Here is a 20373-nt window from a genome sequence, read left to right as displayed (position 1 = left end):
GGAGAGTCGTCACTCCTAACAAAAGAATGATTAGAACTAAGTTTTTTTTCTTTCAAGTAATCTGATATGAAGCTCTGAATTCCCAGATTCTGTTTAGCTTGTTAATATTCAATTGAGCTCGTTAAGTTAGTGAATCTAATGAACAAACTATCAATTTTTCTAAATTGAGCAGCTCCATGATCATTAACATATACTTCTTCCATCGACACTTGATTTAATTTAAAAAATAAGAACAAGAACAAGAACAGACTATAAATTTCAGCATCATTTTTCATTCAGGCAAAATATCAAACAGTTGTGGGCAAAAAGAAAAGGGGGAGAAAGATGAACTCACCATCAGCATCCTTGTCGATTAAACAGAAGGCTTCACGAAAATCAGCGATCTGATCTTCTGTAAGAGCTTCAGCAGCCATAAAAGCTCGGTCGCTGTAATCAAAAATTGACAGAATGAACACGAGAAAGGAGAAAACGAAGGAGTTTGTGGTGAAATGCGATTCAAACGTTTATATTCTTATATACATGTTGCAATCAGTAGGTGAGCTGAAAAAAAGAGAACAATAATGTTGATTGTTCAATGGAAAAATTGAAATAGTCAAACGCGCTCAAAGAAAATCGTCATCTTCCCAGAAACATTTTCTCCTCTTTGAACAAGAAAATTTCTAGATGAGAAACAAAATCAAGCGCGTGCGATTGAGATAATGGCGGGTTTCACACCCAGTTTCTTGGGGTCAACCAAATCGGACCTATTAATTTAATTAAACGCTCTGGGAAAGTTGATGAAATTTTATTTAAATAAATTCCGATCGGATTTTATTAAACTTATCTCGAATCAACGGCTGAAATTTTTTTATATTTATATTTGAAAATATTAAAAATATTTAATTTTAATTTTTTTTATTTATTTATTTAAACAATGGAGAGATAGGTGAAATGTTAGAGAATTGAGGAATAAAAAAATTAATGAATTATTTAAAAATCTAACGAAAAAATAAATAAATGATTTATAAAATATAGATAAATTGTTCGGTGTATATATATATATATATATTGGAATGGTACCAACGGGTTTAATCGTGTATTTTATATTTTTTAAAAATTAGTATGTAATTTGAATCGAGATTAGTTTGTTAATATAGATATCATTTCCACCACTAATTAATGTTTAGTCGTTGAAAATTAATAGTCAATAATTATAAAAATAAAAAATAAATATTAAAATTAAATTATATGTTGACTTTTGGCAACTAGTCATGAAATTTCATCTATAAGATTATTAATGAGCTTTATTTTCAACCAAATTTTTAAAAATAAATAAAGCTCATATATGATTCATAAAAATGGAAAAATTAATCATAATTTTCTATTTTTTCGTAAATAATAATAATTTAATTAATTTAATTATTTGTTTTTTTTTTTTTTAATTTCAAAGAAAAAAAAAAGGAAAATAATTAGAAAAAGATAGTAATAATGAAAGTGACAGAGAACTAATTGCACTGAATCATGACCTCTTCGATGGCCATGCTGGCAAGGGAGGGCTAAAAAGAAGAAGGGTATTTCTGATATTTACCATTAATATTGACAAAAATAATCCTTTTTAAAATTATTAAAGATGGTCTCTAAATTTCATGTTAATATTTTTTTTAAAATGAAAGTTAAAGAAACCTATTAATATTAGAATAATAAAGTAAAATAGATTAAAAAATTAAAAAGTTTTATTTAGTTGAATAATTTGAAAGTATAATGAGTGGTCCAGGCTTACTCATGACAATATATTCAGAGGTGAATTCAAGAAGCTGACCATTGACTTTTTAACACAAAAAAAAAAAAAAAAAAAAAAAAAAAAAAAAAAAAAAACCCAAATATAGGAAGGTGAAAGGGTGGGCATGAATATATAGAGACTATAAGTCCATATTTCAACCGAAACCATAAATGACGTCCTTCTTACCTTGCTCGACACGGCTCGAGAGGGATAGCTTGAATTTATATCATATTGTTCTTAGGAGGCCGTATATGTCTTGACACTCCTAAACAAGATTGCAGCTCCAAAAGCGACGTCAATATTAAGAATTAATCGATACCTCTCACAAATACACGTAAAAATTAACAAAAATCTAGTCCTTATACTAAACATAACTTAATTATTAATTCAAATTTTTATAAGTTTGTCCATCAATATTTTAAGTCACTCTGACCCTAACATGACATAAAGGGCTTTAATTTGAAGGGATTGGTCCTATGGAAGTTCTCTGATTCCAAGAAAAGTTTGAATCCGAATCATACACATTTCTGATGGGTATTCAATTCGTTATCAATGTAGAAAAAACAAGCAGCAAGAAACAAAGAGTGCTACAACAAGAACACTAAAATTGCACCTGCAAGAGTAGAATGGATATCAGCTTTGAATCCTTCTTCCCAGCTCAGATTGGTTGACCTTTTGGAACAATCTGATCTTTGATCCACATGTATATGGGAACCAGCACATAGTATGTAGCTGCCATGGCTCCCAGAAGGAAGCGACCCAGGAACACGAATGGATTTACGGGTTTTGACACGTCCTCTTCCTTCGGCCCAAGCTGCAAAGAAATACATCATGAGATAGTTACAAATTTCACACTGCAGATGATCATCGTGTTCATAATTGTTTGTGGCTACCTACACTGAGTGTACATGTTCCATGTCATGATTTTCAAAGAACTGATTCTGCACGATAATCATGTACTTGGTTTTTGCACGTGTTCAGCCATTCGGAATTGTTAGTGGGTCGGACTGAGTGTTCATATTCGAAGTCTTGATTTCCAAGAACCGAACCCATATGATAATTCATCATTGTTCTGGTTGTTTTTGCAGATGCATCTTAGCAAAGATACAAAAGAACCCCAAGAAAGCGGCATCAACTATGTTCTAATTATTGAGGATGGTCGGAAGAGAAGTCTCACATCGGTTAATTAAGAGATTGATAGTGGGTTTATGTAACGACCCAGATCCACCGCTAGCAGATATTGTCCTCTTTGGGCTTTCCCTGTCAGGCTTCCCCTCAAGGCTTTAAAACACGTCTGCTAGGGGAAGGTTTCCACACCCTTATAAATGGTGGTTTGTTCTCCTCCCAACCAATATGGGACATCACAATCCACCCTCCTTCGGGGCCTAGCGTCTTCGCTGGCACTCTTTCCTTCCTCCAATCGATGTGGAACTGCCCCCAAATCCACCCCCCTTTGGGCCCAGCGTCCTTACTGGCACACTGCCTCGTGTCTACCCCCCTTCGGGGAACAGCGAGAAGGCTGGCACATCGTCCAGTGTCTGGCTCTATACCATGATACCATTTGTAACGACCCAGATCCACCGCTAGCAGATATTGTCCTCTTTGGGCGGGACCACCCCTAAATCCAACCATATGGGTCGTTACAGTTTATTAGTAAGAAATACATCTCCATTGGTATGAGGTTTTTTGGGAAAACCAAAAGCAAAGTCATGAGAGTTTAGGCTTAAGGTGGACAATATCATACTATTGTGGAGGTTCGTGATTCCTAACATGGTATCAGAGCCATGCCCTTAACTTAGCCATATCAATGGAATCCTCAGATGTTGAACAAAGAAGTTGAGACCCTTGAAAGTGTAGTCAAAAGTGACTCAAGTATCGAACAAATGGTATACTTTGTTTGAGGGTTCTAGAGAAGAAGTCGAGCCTCAATTAAGGGGAGGCTCTATGGTGTACTTTGTTCGAGGGGAGGATTGTTGAGGATTGTTGGAAGAGGAGTCCCACATCGGCTAATTAAGAGGTTGATCATGGATTTATAAGAAAAACATCTCCATTAGTATGAGGCCTTTTGAGAAAATCAAAAGCAAAACCATGAGAGTTTATGTTTAAAGTGGACAATATCATACCATCGTGGAGAGTCGTAATTCCTAACACAACATAGGTCAAAAATGGTGAAAAAAAAATTACCTGCAAAGGAGAATCGCCAGAGGATGGTTTCACACCAGTCACAGAACATCCCATTATTAGACCGTGGCGACGAACTCCTCGATACCATTTTGGACCAATCCTTTTCAATTGGACGTCAGTAAATCCAGCATTTTTGAACCACTGGATATACTCCTCTTCCTTTGGGAAAAGCATCCACACATCTGCAAAGAAACGAGATAACCAAAAGGTTGGGTACACTGGACCAATCAAGCATGCTTTTCCTCCAAGCTTAAGGACCCTATATGCTTCCTTGATGCCACGCTGTGGGTCTGGCCAATATTCAATACTGAGCAGAGAAATCACAAAACAAGATCAGAGATACCAATAAACATATCTCCCTCTCTTGTTCTCTCACAATTGCAGATTCCTCTGGCTAAATTATGAGTGAGAATGACCCACTAATTAAATCTTGTGTTGGGAGGGTTGTCCCACGTCGACTAATTAAGGGGTTGATCATGGATTTATAAGTAAGAAACACATCTCCATTGGTATGAGGCCTTTCGGGGAAACCAAATGTAAAGCCATGAGAGCTTATGCTCAAAGTGGACAATATCATACCATTGTGGAGAGTCGTGATTTCTAACATGGTATCAAAGTCATGTCCTTAACTTAGCCGTGTCAATAGAATTCTTAAGTGTCGAACAAAGGGTGAACAAATATCGAACAAAGGGTGTACTCTGTTCGAGGGCTCCAGAGAAAAGGAGTCAAGCCTCGATTAAGGGGAGGCTGATCAAGGGGCTCCATAGGCCTCAGAAGAGGCTCTATGGTAAACTTTGTTCGAGGGGAGGATTGTCGGGAGGGGTGTCCCACATCGACTAATTAAGGGGTTGATCATGGGTTTATAAGTAAGGAATACATCTCCATGAGGCCTTTTGGGGAAACCAAAAGTAAAGCCACGAGAAATTATGCTCAAAGTGTACAATATCAAATCATTATGGAGAGGCGTGATTTCTAATCTCTTAATATGGCAATGTGCCATACAAGATTATAGATAAATATATTCCAAATTTGATCTTGTTTCAGAGAGTGATTCACAAATTTCTCACTTAAATGGATCCCCCCATACTTCAGTTCAAACTAGTAAATCAACATAAATAAATATACATTACCAAAGAACATGCACAAAAAAAGCTAGAGAAGAGTTTGAGCAGCACACCTTCCAGCAGACACATATCTATCAGCATAATCAGTAGGAAATGGAAGATCCTCAGCATCCCCTTCAATAATTTTGCAGTCTTTCAAGGCCTCTTTCTGCTTAGCCTTGGCAAGCTGATGAGGCGACTGATCCAGAATGGTTACATTTTTGGCATCCACATGCTTCACTATCCCTAAAGTGGTGAATCCAGTGCCACCACCAACATCCACCACAATCATATTTCTGTCGCTGAGATCCGCCGGCTCAAGAGCTTCATCCCTCATGTCCTCAGTCCAATGCCCAGGGTTTATGACGTGGTCGTACACAATCGAGAGGAACCTATAAAACCAGAATGCCTCTTTCTTGTGTTGAATAAACCTAGGCTGAGAAGCCGGCCGCGAAGCGGAAACACTGCACTTAGGCGCCATGGACACGGCCTTGGAACACCGAAAACTGGAAACTAAACCTAATTTGGGGAAATTCCTGCCGTGGAGATTGGAAGCGGAAAACCCCAATTCCCTGGTGATCTTGAGGCATTCAGCTCCATTGAGCATTGCGGAAGCCATGATTTAAAGGGAAAAACAAACCACAAGGCAGAGATAGTGAAATTGACGAAAAGAGTGGATAAGTTCAGAAATTATGAAGAAACCCAACGATCAAAATCGACTAGTTTATCCGTAGTGATCTGAAAGTGAGTGGAAGTGATTTGGTAGTGTTGGCGCAGGCAGAAGGTTGAGCTGAGAGGGTCGATAATGTCAATGGTGCGGCCAATGGGAACGTGGAGGTTACGGCTACGGCATGAACAGCGGGCAGAGTGAGGCGGACAGTTGAGAGAGGATGGAATGTGTGGAATGGAAAGAGTTAACACGAATGCCACTCGTGAGCCGATCAATTGTGTGGCGCAGATTCCCTCTTTTTACACAGTTTTCTATTTACAAAACGACTCGGTTCTTTAGTCTTCAAAGATATAAGTGCTAAACTGCAAATTTGTCCATTTCCAAAAAAATATATAATTTAAATTTTAAAAACCATTTATGAATTTTTATCATACCATACAAATTTAGGTGTCACGGTCTTCGAATACTCGGGAGCCCTGAGCCCTCGAACAAAGTTATGATCATTTCTTAAATTAGCCAATGTAGAATTCACTCCTCTTCTCGAACAAAGTACACCCTTTGTTCGGTATTTGAGCATTCTATTGTCATTGCTAGGTTTAGGGCATGACTCTCGAACAAAGTACACCCTTTGTTTGATATTTGAGGATTCTATTGTCATGGCTAAGTTGAGAGCATGACTCTCGAACAAAGTACACCCTTTGTTCGATATTTGAGGATTCTATTGTCAAGGCTAAGTTTAGGGCATGGCTCTCGAACAAAGTACACCCTTTGTTCGGTATTTGAGGATTCTATTGTCATTGCTAGGTTTAGGGCATGGCTAAGTTTAGGGCATGACTCTCGAACAAAGTACACGCTTTGTGCGATATTTGAGGATTCTATTGTCATGGCTAAGTTTAGGGCATGACTCTGATACCATGTTAGGAATCACATATTTTCACAATGGTATGATATCGTCCACTTTGAGTGGAAGCTCTCGTGGCTTTGCTTTGGGCTTCCCTAGAATGCTTCATACGAATGAAGAAAGGTGGATATTTTTTTACTTATAAACTGATGATCATTCCCTAAGCTAATGTGGGACCCACTCTCAACAATCTTCAACTGCTAACCAATTTATAGATATAAGAGAAAAATATAACTAATTACAACTATATAAAATATATTCAATAACTAACTTTATATATTTAAATAATTTTTTTTAATATTTTTAAATAAATTATTTACAAAAGGAATTTATTTTTATTATCATTATTAAATTGCTTCTATACCTATGCTCATTTCCCTTTTAGCTCTCCGTCTACAATTTTTGCCAGAATTTTATTTCGAATGTATAATACTTTTCGGATAAAAAAAAAAAAAGATGAATAAATAAAATAATACAAAAATTGTTTGATGCGTGGGAAATGTAATAAACTTAAAACGGAAACCAGAAACAGAAGAACAGCAAAATCTCGATTTATTTGCTCATTAGCTCATCAATCTTTTGGATCTCCCTTTGTTTCTTGTGGAATGAGATTTTTGTAGGTTTATGATCTCTTCAATTCAGTTTTGCTTCCTCTATGGAACTAGAGAAACAGTGAGTGTAGACTGTGGATTGCGAAGCTCCGTTTTGGTTTACGGTAATGGCGTCGTCTATGGATGAACAGCTCGTTCCCGAGGCTACAGTTGGAGTCGGAACCGTCGGAGGAAAGCATCGCATTCTCGCGGAGCTCAAGCGTCTTGAACAAGAACTCAAATACTTGCAGGTTTTTGTTCACCTCTTTCCTCTGAATTTCACTTGTTTCCTGTTTGTTTTGAGCATTTCTCTAATTTCTTCGATAGTTCAATCATTTTCCTGTTGTTGATCTTCGAATGAAGGCTCGTTTTATAGGAAATGATACAATAATAGTAAAAAGAGTAAGGCGGGACAGAAGAGAAACTAGGCTTGTTTGCTATCCCTTAGATGCTCACAAACTGAAGCTATGGATATTCTGTTTAGAAGTTTCGAAATGTTGAACAAGGTCGTGCGATAAATTGTTCACTGGTAAGCTATATTGTGATTTCCCTTCGGATTATAAACTGTGTTCCAACTACAAAGTATCGCACGACCTTGATTCTTGACTGGAACATTTGAATCTAAGTTAGCACTTCAATGTGATATGTGATGAATTTGGAGTAGTCTTGCTTGAGATCAAACTGTTGAAAATTGTATTGGACGATGTTTCACGAGAGAATATGTAAGCAGAGTTCAGCTCTCCAATTAGAGTGCTTCAACTGAACTAGGATCTTTTGTTGTCTACTATAAGAAAACTTCATGGGAGAAATCAAAGGAGACAGTGGAATCATCAATATCATCGGGACCATGGGAATCAAATAAGTATAGCTATCCATGTCACATTGTTGTGAGCAGCTAACTTTCTTGTTATAGTGATGGTTGAGTTTGTTTTCGAGTTAAGTTACAAAACATGGGAGTTTCTTATACGAAGTTACTCTTGTTTCTCGTCATTTCACGTTTTCCCTCTAGTATTACCATGTACAATCTGTTATCTGTGGATCTAAGATGTGCTAATTGCTTCATCAGAAGGGTACTCTTGACTTTGATTTCCATATATTTACCGGGATGGACAGAGACCGTTAGAAATCTTCTTTATGTGCTTCTGATTGCATAACAGCTCAAGCTCACCGCTAAGAGATATTGTTCTCTTTGGATTTTTTCCTTTTGGGTTTTTCCTCAAGGTTTTGAAATCTTCTTTACGTGCTTGTATAGTCATTGATTGTATAACAACTCAAGCCCACCACTAACAAATATTGTACTCTTTGGGTTTTCCCTTTCGGGCTTTCCCTCAAGGTTTTAAAACACATCCAAAAGGGAGAGGTTTCCACACCCTTATAAGGAATACTTTTTTCACCTCTCCCACCGATGTGGGATCTCACAATCCACCCCCCTTGGGGCCCAGCATCCTCGCTAGCACCCCTTTGGAACAGCTCAATCCCACCGCTAGCACATATTGTCCTCTTTGGGCTTCCCCTCGAAGTTTTAAAACGCGTCCACTGGAAAGAGATTTCCACACCCTTATAACGTATACTTCGTTCCCCTCTTCAACCGATGTGAGATCTCACAGATTGTGAACGAAACTGCCTATTTGAGGTAGCTGTATACTTTTTGCATACCTAAAGTTCTTGGAGCTAAGGTTGCCACTTATTATATTTGGAGAAGCTCCAGAATTAACAGTCTTTTCACAGTTTTTATGTGTCCCTTCGTGCCATGCCATATATTAGACCTTTGTATCATCAATTTGATTAACTAAACAAGATGCTGGGAACAAGCCATGATTCCTCTCCTTTGCTTTGATATTTGCCCTTTCAGTATTGAGATGATCACTGAATTATAAATGCTTTCTTCTTTCTGTAACCCCGTCCAGGAAGAGTTGGATGAAGTTGAGAAAATGGGAAACATCTCATCTATATGCAAGGAGTAAGTCGAGTAATCCTTCTTATTCTTTTTCCCTTATGAGTTGAGAAGGTAAATTTTCATCTCGGCGTTCCAAAAGAAGTTGAATCCAAGTTTAAAAATCATCTTTCTTCATGCTCTCAGCTTGCTTCCCGGTGTCGAAACCAAATCAGACCCACTTTTGCCAGTGTAAGTTCTACACAACACTCTCCCTCCTCATCCCATCTGGATTCTGGATCCACTTTTTTATCAGCTTAATTTGTGTACAGCCTGAATGGTGTTGTAAATCCCCTATGGGATCGTTGGTTTGAAGGATCCCCAAGCAAACCAGAGTGTAGCTGCAGGATTCTCTAGACAACTCACACTAGTGTTCTCTTTAAACTTGGAAGATGTCTGAGATATATGAACACCATAACAAAGGATAGTTTAGTTTGGTGATAATTGATCAGCAGTACTATTAGGGTATTAGTTTTCCACTCTGCTTGGGACAGAACTTGTAGATTGGCTTGTTGGAAAGACCAACCCCTGCAGCTCGCTGATATCTGTAAAGTTCTCTTCTTGCTAATCCGCCCAATGGGCTAAGGACAATCCCAGCCCAGTCCCATTATAAGTGGGGTCGGCTTGCTTCATCTGGGCCTTCGTTTTGATAACAACTATGATTTGTCCCATAACTAGATGTGTCTTCTTTTCTTTTTTAGTATGGATACAGTTACAGAGGTATGAATGAATTAAATATTTAAAGAAAATAAGAGAATGGAAGGGGAGAGGAGAATTATTGAAATGTAGGTAATTGTATAATTGGGCTGCCCTATCGGCTACCAGCCGAATGAAACCTTCTTTTACCTTTTAGGGTATTAAAATAAGTGGGATAAATTACACGCCAAACCTGACAATTTAATTAAAATCATTATCTTTTTTTTATTACGTGTAGGTATGAATTAGAGTATTTAATGTATTTTGTTATATCAATTTTTATATTCTTTCTAACCATTACGTTGGTATGTTTTTTTTTATATTATTTTTAAGTTTATTCCCCAAGGTTGTAAGATATTCTTAAGTCAGTCCCTTTATTTAGATTTTAATGATTCTTATTTTTACATTTATATCCATGAGATACAAAATACAAAATTGAAAAACTGAAAAACTAAACTTTTAATTTAACAGAAAAACTTCATTTGGCTATTCTCTTTTCTTTTAATTAATAAATATTAGTGTGTTAGTTCATTCCTTAGATGATCCATTTCTCTCATGTTCGAGTGTTTGTTTGTCATTTAGGTCAGTGAGTGAGTGAGATTTCTGCTCATTGCATTCACCCTGTGGTTCTTCACACCTGATTAGTACTAGGACCCTTGTATCTCACCCTTTGATTAGATAAATCCTCCTATAACCCACAACTCAAAATGAACCTTGCAACCAAATGTGTACATTTTCCATGTTGCGATTCCTTCCAATCTGTTTTCGAGTTGGGTTAGGAGAACATCCGAGTGATTGCCTATACATATTCAAATGTGCTTACAAGATGCACCACAAAAATAAGATCGATAGAGATTCATAAGATACCATTTAAGCTGATCGTAATACACCCAGAAAGGTATATTTCGAATAGAGGAGGAATATATATATATATTAATAGAGTAGTTAAATGGATGGAATTGTGGACACGAGGCCATGGCTTGTGGCTTTGGTTCTCTTCAGTCGAGGAGGAGGTGAGTCCCTAAATTCCATTTTTACAGAGATGGGATTCAGAGACACTCAGTCAAATCTCTTCACCATTTTTGGAACTACAAAATCTCGTCTTCCCCCCTCCATTTCAAGTTTCAACACCAACATTTCCCTTCTCCATCATGTCTCCACCCCTTTTCCATTAGTCTTTCCAAACTTTCCAATTCTTTTATCCATAAAACTTTAGGAGTAAAAATCTATTAGAGTGTTAAAGAAAATATAGTTATTTAAAATACTGCGACAGTGTCGTACTTGGATCGAATATATATATATATATATATATATATATAAAAGAATAATGAAAAAGAAAAGGGTATCAAAAAATGGTACCTGAGGAGGGCAGAAAAAGTGACCGTTAAGCATCTCTCTCTGTGTATATGCAATTCAATAATTTAAGTTGGGAGTCAGCTTCAGTTCATCAATGTTTTTGGAGATTGCACCCTTCTCTATTTCTATTTACCAATTCCCAACTCCCAACTACACTTTCTTTATTCCCATATTTGCCCCCCATTTTTTTAAAAAAATTATAAATTATTTACTTAAAACATTTATTATTTACATGAATTGAAGAACTCTATGATTGGATCAATAAAACTTAACACATTAAAGGAGAGTTATTCATAGAAAGTAATATAGTGTTGCTTACTTGTTAAGAATATGATAGTAAAAGAAAGATAACGACTTAACCACATGTGTGGTGTCCATGCTTTTTAATCCTTATTCTATGCATGGTGTTTATGATTTGCCATTAAATTTCTAAATTTTTACTTTATGTTAATTATCGTTAAGTTATACTTGTAGTGATAAATTTATGTATATAGTCACACACAAATATGACACATCAAGACCCACAACAAATGAATGGCTCAAGTTCTTCAAGGGTTTAGATTTTTCATAGGACACTCAAGCCTTTTATAGATCTCACATAAACTCGTAAATCTAGTATGTCATACACTCTCTACAGGTGTTTGCTTGTCTCATAGGTTTTACGTCTTTGCATATATGATGCCTAAAATCATGCAAAATGAGTGTAACAATCCAAGCTCACCGCTAGCAAATATTGTCCTTTTAGAATTTTCCTTATGGGTTAACGGTGCAAGACACTGGTCAAAGTAGAGTTATATCTTCTCCCCAGTAGACGTGTTTTAAAATCGTGAAGCTGAGGGCGATATGTAAAAAGTTAAAACGGACAATATATGCTAGCGTTAGACTTGAACTGTTACAATGAACTTGTTTGTTGCCACTTTAGCTCGAGATATGTGTTTAATCTCTATAGGGTTTAGTTGACAGGGTTATTTGCACTAGGAAGACGTTATTGATATGTTGTAGATATCATCGTCATAGTGTCGATGTTTACAAACCCTAAAACCAATGTCCACAACTTCTAAATCGAGCAACCCACCAACCATTATAACGTTTGAATTGAGACGGATGAACAAAAATAATATATTAATAAAAGAAAAAATAGCTACTTTTAAAAAATAAAAGTAAAGTAAAAAAAAAAAAAAAAAATGCATTGAAAGAAGGGAGAAGTGATGGAGAAAGGCGTAATGGACAGCAGCAAAACACAGGCATGATGATGCAAGGCAAGCAGCAGCTTGGAGGCACATGAAATCTTTTTCTATTTTTCTTTTTTCTTTTTTAATTTTAATTTTATAAATAAATAAATAAATAATAAAAGATAAGATTTCATGTGGGGGGTTTCAAAATTACTGATATTTTGACTTTATTTTATTTTATTTTCAGATTTTATTCCTTAAATACTTCCTTCCCTTCCCTGACATCACCCTACACTACACCCCCTCCTATTTCAATCTAAATTCCTACCTTTTTTTTATATTTTTTTTTCTTTATTTTCCAAGGAATAATAATTACCATTTTTAAGGAATAATTAGAGGCTAAATAGGATTTGTTTTTTGTTAATCATTTACAAAATATATACATAAACATAGGGGTAGGATGGGGAAAATAGCCAAACCTACTCCTTACTTACTAAGCCCTATAAAAAGGAATCAGAATCATATTTTTTTTAATTAACAAATAAATTAATAAAATAATTATAATATACACAACCCTTTCATGATTGATTTAGAATTCCAAAAAATCTAATTCACCCAATCCCCTAATTTCATGAATTAAATAATTTGGTAAGCATATGGGGAGGGGAAATATATTAATTAATTATATATATATATATATATATATATATAAGAAAAAGAAAAAAAAGAAAAAAGAAAAAGAATGTGGAAAATGAGTGAGTGGGCAATGGGGCAGAGGAGATTATGAAGGAATGTGTGTGCAGCAGACGAGGGGGGGAGGGGTCAGTTAAGAGAACATGGGATGGATGGGAGTGGTTTCAAGCTGACGTGGCATATCCAGCAACACTTGTGGGCCCCTTGTTTTTTGAATTTGTTTAAATTATAAAGCTAAATGTAAGACAGATAATATTTGGAATTAAAATAAAGAAAAAAAAAAGAGAGGGTTAAATAAAGTGGGGTTTGCAGATCTGAAATGCATGTGGGGGTTAAAATGAAAAACAACAAAACATATAAATTAATAATTATTATAACAACTTTTTCAAAAAGGGATCTCATATATATATATATACTTTGCTTTATCTTTAAACTTTTTGTTTTTATCTTCAAAATTATAAATTATATTTATTTACACTATACTACCCCTCTATTTAACTTAAATTATAAATTTAGTCCTTAATTTTCAAGAATTTTCAATTTATTAGTCTCCGAGACATTTGATTAAATTAAAACGACACAGAGACGATTAACATGTTCATTGCATAAAGATGACATGCACAAATCGAAAAAATTGTCAAAATTTTAAATGGTAAGATCTTACATCAGTTGAATAGTTTTAAAAATTTTGAGGAAAAATGACCATTTTCTATTGACAGTAGAATTGAGCTATTACAAATGGTACGGGTTATAATTTGAAATAATTATTCATTTCAAATATTATCATTTTCATAAATTATTAAAGAAAATATATGTAATTATTCTACCTGATTTTTGTTTCCACTTTAACCACTACTGTTTGTACAATGTTTTCTTTTTGGGCTGAGCGTTGTCCGACCAATGCATTTTTACATCTCATAGCTTTAAAAGTTTGCTTAACATCGTTTATTTTTTGTGCAAAAGAGTGCTCCATCGGTAAGTTATTACGCACGCTTTCAAGAGCTCTACGAGTTTAAAACATATATTAGATTGGATCAAAATGAACATAAAATTAAAAATTAAAGCTTTTCTACTTTGTTTAAATACAAACAAAAATAGTAATGAATATATTTTTCTAAAGATTAATGTTTTAGTTTTTATTTTTTATTTTTCTGAAAAAATAAATTTGACATATAAACTTAATTATAAAATATATTTTATATAACAGTAATTAATTAAAAAAATTCCTTATTTTAAAAAATTAGTAAATTAGTTAACAGTATATTTTGTATATTTTATATTATTTTTAGGATTTATTCAAGATTTTTTTGATAATATATGAATGGAGTAATTTAATAAATACAAAATTTAGAGTTAAAAAGAAAAATAAAAATAAAAAGAAATGAATCGGTGGACTATGCGTTGGTATTGGACGGTTCAGAGAGAGGCAGAGGACGAGTCAATTGCCACGTGGCGGGAAGAGAGAACATCCTGAAATGGAAGTGCAGCGCATCAAGCGGTTCACGGCCTTTGAGATCGAACTAATTATATGGGAACTAAGTTAAGAAGAGAAAGTTTGTCTACTCATGAGCACCACTATTTAACATACGTCCGCATATCACCGCCGTTCAATTCTCCAATTAATCCGACAAAATCCAAACTCTTAAGATATTGACACGTGTTCCTTTTTTTTCTTCTAATTTTGATAAACGTTTTTTTTTTCTTTTATATTTTAAAAAATAATTTAAATCCCAAATCATATTAATAATTTCATATGACGTCAAATATCATTTCATGCATTCTACAAAATAATAATAATAAACATATGTTTATTATTTATATTATATATGATTGATGTTCAAATATTCATATAACTATAAACTTAAATAACATAAATATAATTTTCCCCATTTTTTATAAAATAATTTTTTTTATATAATATTATACTTAAAATCAAAAGTTAATTTTTTAATTAAATATAAAATTAAAATTTTAAAGTTTTATTATTTAAATATTAATTTATATAATTTTTGTAAAAAAAAATTAAATTTTAAAAATTTATTGAGAATTTAAGATTTTTTTTTATTTATAAAATTTATGTATTTTTTTCCCGCTAAATTACAATTAAAAAATGAATTTAATGGAGTGATATCAGTCTTTTATGTTCTCATCTGTTTTCATCAATTTCAAGGCAACAAAGGGGATATCTGACTTCCGGGTAAGAGTATGAACATCTATTAGTCCGTATCAACGGTTTACTTGTTACAAAAGGCGAACATCCCTATTCCAAAACATACACACAAGTCCTCAGGCAGGCGGGGACGAAAAGAGTCTATTTAGCTCTTCCCCTTTCTCAGCTCACTCATTATGCAAGCAAGCAGCGGTTCAACGCTACACCGCTTTTGCATCAATTCCTTCCCTGTTTCGGGTCTCACTCCCACTTATTCCTACCGACGAACGGTAGAGGGCATATAGTTCTTTGTTCATCTGTAAACCATATGATTAATAAATTGATTTAATATCTAAAAATAAGAAAATTTATTAGGGGGAAAACTTAAAAAAATGAACCAACGTAATACATTAATAATTAAATATTTTATAGTATCTTAAATTTCATTATTAATTAAAAATGGTAAATTAATGTGTGCATATTGGGAATATTTAGTTGAGCGGGACTGTAACTGGTCGGTAGCGGCAGTGGGAGAATCAACGGCCGGGATCATATTTTTAATTTAATTAAATAAATGACGGAAAATATATAAACGGTCAAAGCCGGTCGTCGTTGGAAAACGCGAAATTCTAGGAAGTGGAATTTCTGACACGTAGAGCGCATCACCCACGGAGGTTTACCGGCTCCTCCAGTTATCCGTCCAACTAGTTAGAATCCCGGGCAGGGTTTGTGGACTACTTTCCGGGGGCACGTTTGGGATTTCGAAGGAAATTAAGGGTAATCTGGTAATTTCAGTTGTTACTGGCCTTCCGTTTTAAAGCGTTAATAAATCTCTCGCACTCCCACTTTGGCAGACCAGAGAAGCGGGAGAGACGTAGATAAAGCGACAGTCACAGAGGAAGAAGAAATGGGAATGGCCGTTTCAGTGGAGAGATAGGATAATCATACAGACATATACGACCTCCTTTTCTTTGTTGTTTTTTATTCTTTTGTCAAGAAATGACGACGGGAATGTTGCAAGATCAGAATCTGGAGAAGCAGATTGAGAAACAAATGGGTTGCATGGCTGGATTCCTTCATATCTTCGATCGTCATCAGATTTTGGCCGGAAAACGCCTCTACTCGACTAAACGCCTCCCTCCGTCGGTAATTTTCTGTGGTTATCTTTTGTATTTTGTTTTCTGTATATGGCTTCCAATACTGTGTCGATTAAATTAGGATTCTCTGAAACTGCAGGTTGGGAACTCAACGCCACCGCCGGAGAATGTGGTTTCCTCGCTGGAGGTATCGGCGGAATTGGAAAAACCACTGCAAACTAGAACGGCGTCTTCTCCGGACCGAGTGATGCATTTTGCTCCGACGACGGAGCTTCGATCTCCGGGGACGGAACCAGCCACTCCTGTGGAAAGCAAGCCCAAACAGCCCCGTCCGCTTCCGATTTTTGAATATAAGGAAGGGAATCGGTCTTTATGGAAGTTTTCGCGAGAAGCTCCACGGCTTTCGTTGGATAGCAGAGCCATTGTTGACGGGAAAGGCAGCATTTATCCAAGGGAGATCCGCACCAACGCCTCTATTCTGTCTACAAACCGCAGTGAAACCTCAACCGAAGAAGGTGATGAACAGCGTCGGTCTCCGAGTGTTATTGCTAGATTAATGGGGCTTGAACCATTGCCTAACTCGGAACCAGAACCGATCAGGAAAGCCGAGCTTCGAAGATCGGCTTCCGAGTCAAGAGTTTGTAAAGATTTCTACCAGAACCGCTTCGTCGACGGCAACAATTTCAGACTTAAACAATCTCAACATCCGAGCTCGCAGGATAATAATGGAAGCAGTGTACTGATGATGAATGCTGCAAACATGGACCACAGCTCAAATTCCAAAGTGCTAGACAGAAACGACTTTGCAGCTAGAAGTACTAAGACTGAGCCTGTTAGGTCTCACAGAGGATTGGGACCGCGCAAGATTTTCTTCGATTCCGCAGACATTTTTCCTGAGACGAAGCAGTCTGCGTCAATCTACGGAGAGATAGAGAAGAGGTTGAGGATGAGAGGAATTGATGAACCTTCAAAAGATTTGGAAACCTTGAAACAAATCCTCGAAGCACTTCAACTCAAGGGACTTCTTCATTCAAAGAAGCCTCCAAGCCAGAGGAACTTTGTCTATGATCGCACTTCTTCACAAAACGAATCTCCGATTGTGGTGATGAAGCCCGCTAGATCACCAACTTCGGTCAATCGTTTGGGAAGAATCGGCAACGATTCGCCACCTTCGAGTTACAGATCAAGACAAGTGAACCGCCGGAATGGTAATGTTACGGGCGAAACAATGCCGGCTGTGACCTCGAGGCGCGATCGTTTGGAGTTTGATCGAAATATACGAAACCAAAACAGAGGTAGATTCTCGAGCTCTCCAACAACTAGATGCGACAGTAACGTGAAAAGTCCGAGTAGAAGAGGACTGTTCGTAGAAACGCAGAGAAGAGTTAGCGATCCTGTAGATCAGAGAAGGGCTTCTCCGGTTCAACCATCGAAGACAAATTCATCAAAAGTCGGATCAGATCCCCAAATCACAAACCGATCGCCAAGAAACAGGAAACCAACGGCTTCTGTTCATCATCCAAAAGAACGGAAGATTTACGTATCTCAAGCAGAGGACGAATCGTCCACATTCTCAGAAAGCAGCGTTAGCAACTCATCACAAACGGACACGGAGGTACGTAATCACCGACCACCATAGTGGGCGATCAGTCACTTCACAGAATTTCTTAATCCAATTTTAAAATCAAAAGCAATTATTTATAATTTATTTCTTCATCAGAGGTCCAACAAGATCGAGGAGTACAAGGAGGGTCGTAGTCTATTGGAGAGGTGCGATAAGCTTCTTCACAGCATAGCAGAAATCACAGCGACTGAGTTGCAACCGAGTCCTGTCTCGGTACTTGACTCGTCTTTTTACAAGGAGGAGTCGTCGCCATCGCCTGTACTTAAACGGCAAATAGATTTCAAAGGTAAGGAAAAACAAACCCAATGCTTCATTTAACTTTTTTTTTTCTTTCCCTTTTGTTCTTTCTTTCTTTCTTTCTTTCTTAAAGAAAAACCACCCAGGTCGATTTTTGGGTTACTTCTTCTTGTACGCAGATTAGATTTTCATTCGCTAGATTTTTCTTTTTGACTTTGTTGGCCACTTATTTTACCATATTTAGTTAAAGTATTTGAGTACTTGGGTGACCTGTGGCTTCGCCAGCCACTGGGTTTTTGTTTTTGGGGGTCCTCTTCGATGACCCAAATCCAAAGTAGTCAGATGATTTGGTAAATGCACGCCACATCAGTGATTTTCACGCAGGACCCATGTTAGTAGGGTGTGTCCAGCTTTGAAATTTTCATCTCAGCTGGATGGATTTGATTGGTAGTTGGTTTGAACCAACCATAATTCAATTTTCTCATGGAGGAGGCCCATCCAATCAACTTCCATTTATAAAGATTTAGGGTTTATGCAAAGAAAATGCCTTTAAGCGCTTGAAAAGTCGTTAGAAACCGAGTTAGTCCCGAACAGCCCTCGTTGGTTGCCATCTTTTGTTGCTGATGGGTATTGATCATGTGGGAAAAGTACCTAGGTTTATGGTACACTGACTTTAATTGTCTAGCGCATGGAGCTATGGAAATTTATGTGAACGATGTCTATCAGCAGCAAACTGCCAGTTGGATTAGGAGGGTGAGTGGAGTAAATTGGGACCGGCCTGTTAAGTCCTGGAAGTGGGAATTTATTAACTGGGATGGATTTTTCTTTTGTGCTTCTTCTTTATCCATTCTTTTAGTGGGTCAAGGGCCATCCACTTGTACTGTTGTAGGTTCTAATGAAGCTACTTTTGAGGGTCTACTTAGAATGACTATGTTTGCATGTTACTGTTCATTGATTGTTTCTTGTTCTTGTTGATATTGTGTTATCAGACCCAGTGGTTGATGTGGAAGATCCGTGGTTTCAAGCTATCTCATCTGTGGAATCGAGTTTGGTTGATGGATCCAACGACTGTGATTTGGTTTACGTTATGGATGTTCTCCGAGCCTCACGTTGCTTGCAAGATGACGACTCCGATATTTTCCTATTGTTAGAGGAGCAACAGTACCTGAAAGGGAAGGATGTCTCCAAGGTGTCAAGCCTTCAAAGGAGGCTAATTTTCGACACAATAAATGAAATTCTCGATCGAAACAGGCAATTGCCACCATGGAAATCCATGGCGGAGTCGACTTCAGTGCAGGAGATTTGGTTCGAGTTTCAGCGAATGAGGGACCGGGAAGACGAAGAAGCATCAGAGGACTTGTTTGAGGTGATCTGCAGTGTCCTAAAGAAGGACCTAACAAGGGATGGTGGTAGTGGATGGAGGGACTCGGCTGTTGAAACATCCCAAGCTGTTTTAGACATGGAGAGGCTAATATTCAAAGACTTGATAGGGGAAACCATCCGAGATCTCGCTGCCAATAATGGGATGAACATGCCTCGAAGGAAGCTGGTGTTCTGAAAGGCAAAGGCTAAAAAGGCAAAGTTCCCTATCCTTTCAGCTAATTATTTTTAGACAAATGCTAATGTTAATCATCTGTTTGTCATGGGGGAGAGAAAGAACAGGAAAAATCTAAGAATAACCCTTTTTCTTAAGGAAAAAAAGAATGAAAAATTGATCTGTATGTATAAAACATGCATTTACTCATAAAATAGTGAAGTGGGGAGGAGGAGGAGGAGGGGGTGGGTGGGAGGGTTGCTCTGTAGTGTTGATTTCATGTGAGAAAAAGAAAGGAAAAGTGTTTGATAATTAAAAATTCCTCATGGGAAAGGTAAAAGTGACCTGAAAAGCAGGGGAATTCATGTGCTTTCTCTCCCTAATTTCTACGACTTAAATCATTTAGGTTTCGGTTTGAAGGTTAGAAAATGTATGTGGTGCGGTTAATCTCACTCTCTCGACCAGTTCAGTCTTTCAAAATCTAGACCATTACGGTACAGTTCAACTAGTTAAGACATTGTGATATCCCACGTTGGCTGGGGACGAGAATAAAACACTCTTTGTAAGAGTATGAAAATCTTTCCCTACCACAGGAAAAGTCCGAAACACCACACCCTTTGAAAGTTTGGGTCGCTACATATATGTTCTCTTTAAATTCTAACTTGTTCACCCCTA

General features: G+C 36.7%; 4 protein-coding genes and 1 non-coding gene across 5 annotated transcripts in view; 3 read left to right on the top strand and 2 right to left on the bottom strand.

The window, feature by feature from the left end:
* The window catches only part of LOC111811335 (uncharacterized), a 2665-nt gene extending 1920 nt beyond the window's left edge, over positions 1-745 (bottom strand). The window contains exons 1-2 of the mRNA XM_023698123.2: positions 520-745; positions 335-426 (exon numbers count right to left, since the gene is read on the bottom strand). Coding sequence (XP_023553891.1) covers positions 335-413 — 79 coding nt within the window. The 5' untranslated portion in view covers positions 414-426; positions 520-745. The remainder of the gene's footprint in view (positions 1-334; positions 427-519) is intronic.
* A 1467-nt stretch (positions 746-2212) lies between these two features.
* Positions 2213-6005, bottom strand: APG1 (S-adenosyl-L-methionine-dependent methyltransferases superfamily protein). Its single transcript, XM_023698513.2, has 3 exons — positions 5121-6005; positions 3944-4250; positions 2213-2573 (listed from the first exon to the last, which is right to left on the bottom strand). Exons 1-3 carry the CDS (start codon positions 5663-5665, stop codon positions 2418-2420), a joined length of 1008 nt encoding a protein of 335 aa, XP_023554281.2. The 5' UTR covers positions 5666-6005; the 3' UTR covers positions 2213-2417.
* A 1110-nt stretch (positions 6006-7115) lies between these two features.
* LOC111811176 (guanine nucleotide-binding protein subunit gamma 2) lies at positions 7116-9772 on the top strand. Its single transcript, XM_023697924.2, has 4 exons — positions 7116-7458; positions 9115-9167; positions 9288-9332; positions 9413-9772. Exons 1-4 carry the CDS (start codon positions 7336-7338, stop codon positions 9495-9497), a joined length of 306 nt encoding a protein of 101 aa, XP_023553692.1. The 5' UTR covers positions 7116-7335; the 3' UTR covers positions 9498-9772.
* A 3832-nt stretch (positions 9773-13604) lies between these two features.
* On the top strand, positions 13605-13704 carry LOC111776525 (U6 spliceosomal RNA). The gene has a single exon (XR_002812261.1). It is a non-coding gene; the product is annotated as a U6 spliceosomal RNA (small nuclear RNA).
* Positions 13705-16043: 2339 nt separating this feature from the next.
* TRM5 (zinc finger CCCH domain protein) lies at positions 16044-20069 on the top strand. The gene is made up of 4 exons (XM_023698548.2): positions 16044-16352; positions 16443-17918; positions 18024-18213; positions 19154-20069. The coding sequence occupies exons 1-4, from the start codon at positions 16206-16208 to the stop codon at positions 19720-19722; spliced, it is 2382 nt and encodes a 793-aa protein (XP_023554316.2). The 5' UTR covers positions 16044-16205; the 3' UTR covers positions 19723-20069.
* The last annotated feature ends 304 nt before the right edge of the window (positions 20070-20373 follow it).

Source organism: Cucurbita pepo, chromosome 15 (genome assembly GCF_057944985.1).
Source record: "Cucurbita pepo subsp. pepo isolate OVF chromosome 15, ASM5794498v1, whole genome shotgun sequence".
Classification (NCBI taxonomy): domain Eukaryota; kingdom Viridiplantae; phylum Streptophyta; class Magnoliopsida; order Cucurbitales; family Cucurbitaceae; genus Cucurbita; species Cucurbita pepo.
Note: the sequence above shows the minus strand (reverse complement) of the source record. Positions and strands in the feature narration are given on the sequence as shown.

What these genes read in the sequence shown, in the direction of transcription:
- APG1 (XM_023698513.2), bottom strand. Translation starts at nt 5,665, where the DNA reads ATGGCTTCCGCAATGCTCAATGGAGCTGAATGCCTCAAGATCACCAGG. An exon ending in AGATATGTGTCTGCTGGAAG is followed by an intron (nt 4,251 to 5,120) that starts GTGTGCTGCTCA and finishes TTCTCTGCTCAG; the next exon opens with TATTGAATATTGGCCAGACC. An exon ending in CTGGCGATTCTCCTTTGCAG is followed by an intron (nt 2,574 to 3,943) that starts GTAATTTTTTTT and finishes ATTTCTTTGCAG; the next exon opens with CTTGGGCCGAAGGAAGAGGA.
- LOC111811176 (XM_023697924.2), top strand. Translation starts at nt 7,336, where the DNA reads ATGGCGTCGTCTATGGATGAACAGCTCGTTCCCGAGGCTACAGTTGGA. An exon ending in ATCTCATCTATATGCAAGGA is followed by an intron (nt 9,168 to 9,287) that starts GTAAGTCGAGTA and finishes TCATGCTCTCAG; the next exon opens with CTTGCTTCCCGGTGTCGAAA. An exon ending in TCAGACCCACTTTTGCCAGT is followed by an intron (nt 9,333 to 9,412) that starts GTAAGTTCTACA and finishes ATTTGTGTACAG; the next exon opens with CCTGAATGGTGTTGTAAATC.
- TRM5 (XM_023698548.2), top strand. Translation starts at nt 16,206, where the DNA reads ATGACGACGGGAATGTTGCAAGATCAGAATCTGGAGAAGCAGATTGAG. An exon ending in CATCACAAACGGACACGGAG is followed by an intron (nt 17,919 to 18,023) that starts GTACGTAATCAC and finishes TTTCTTCATCAG; the next exon opens with AGGTCCAACAAGATCGAGGA. An exon ending in ACGGCAAATAGATTTCAAAG is followed by an intron (nt 18,214 to 19,153) that starts GTAAGGAAAAAC and finishes TTGTGTTATCAG; the next exon opens with ACCCAGTGGTTGATGTGGAA.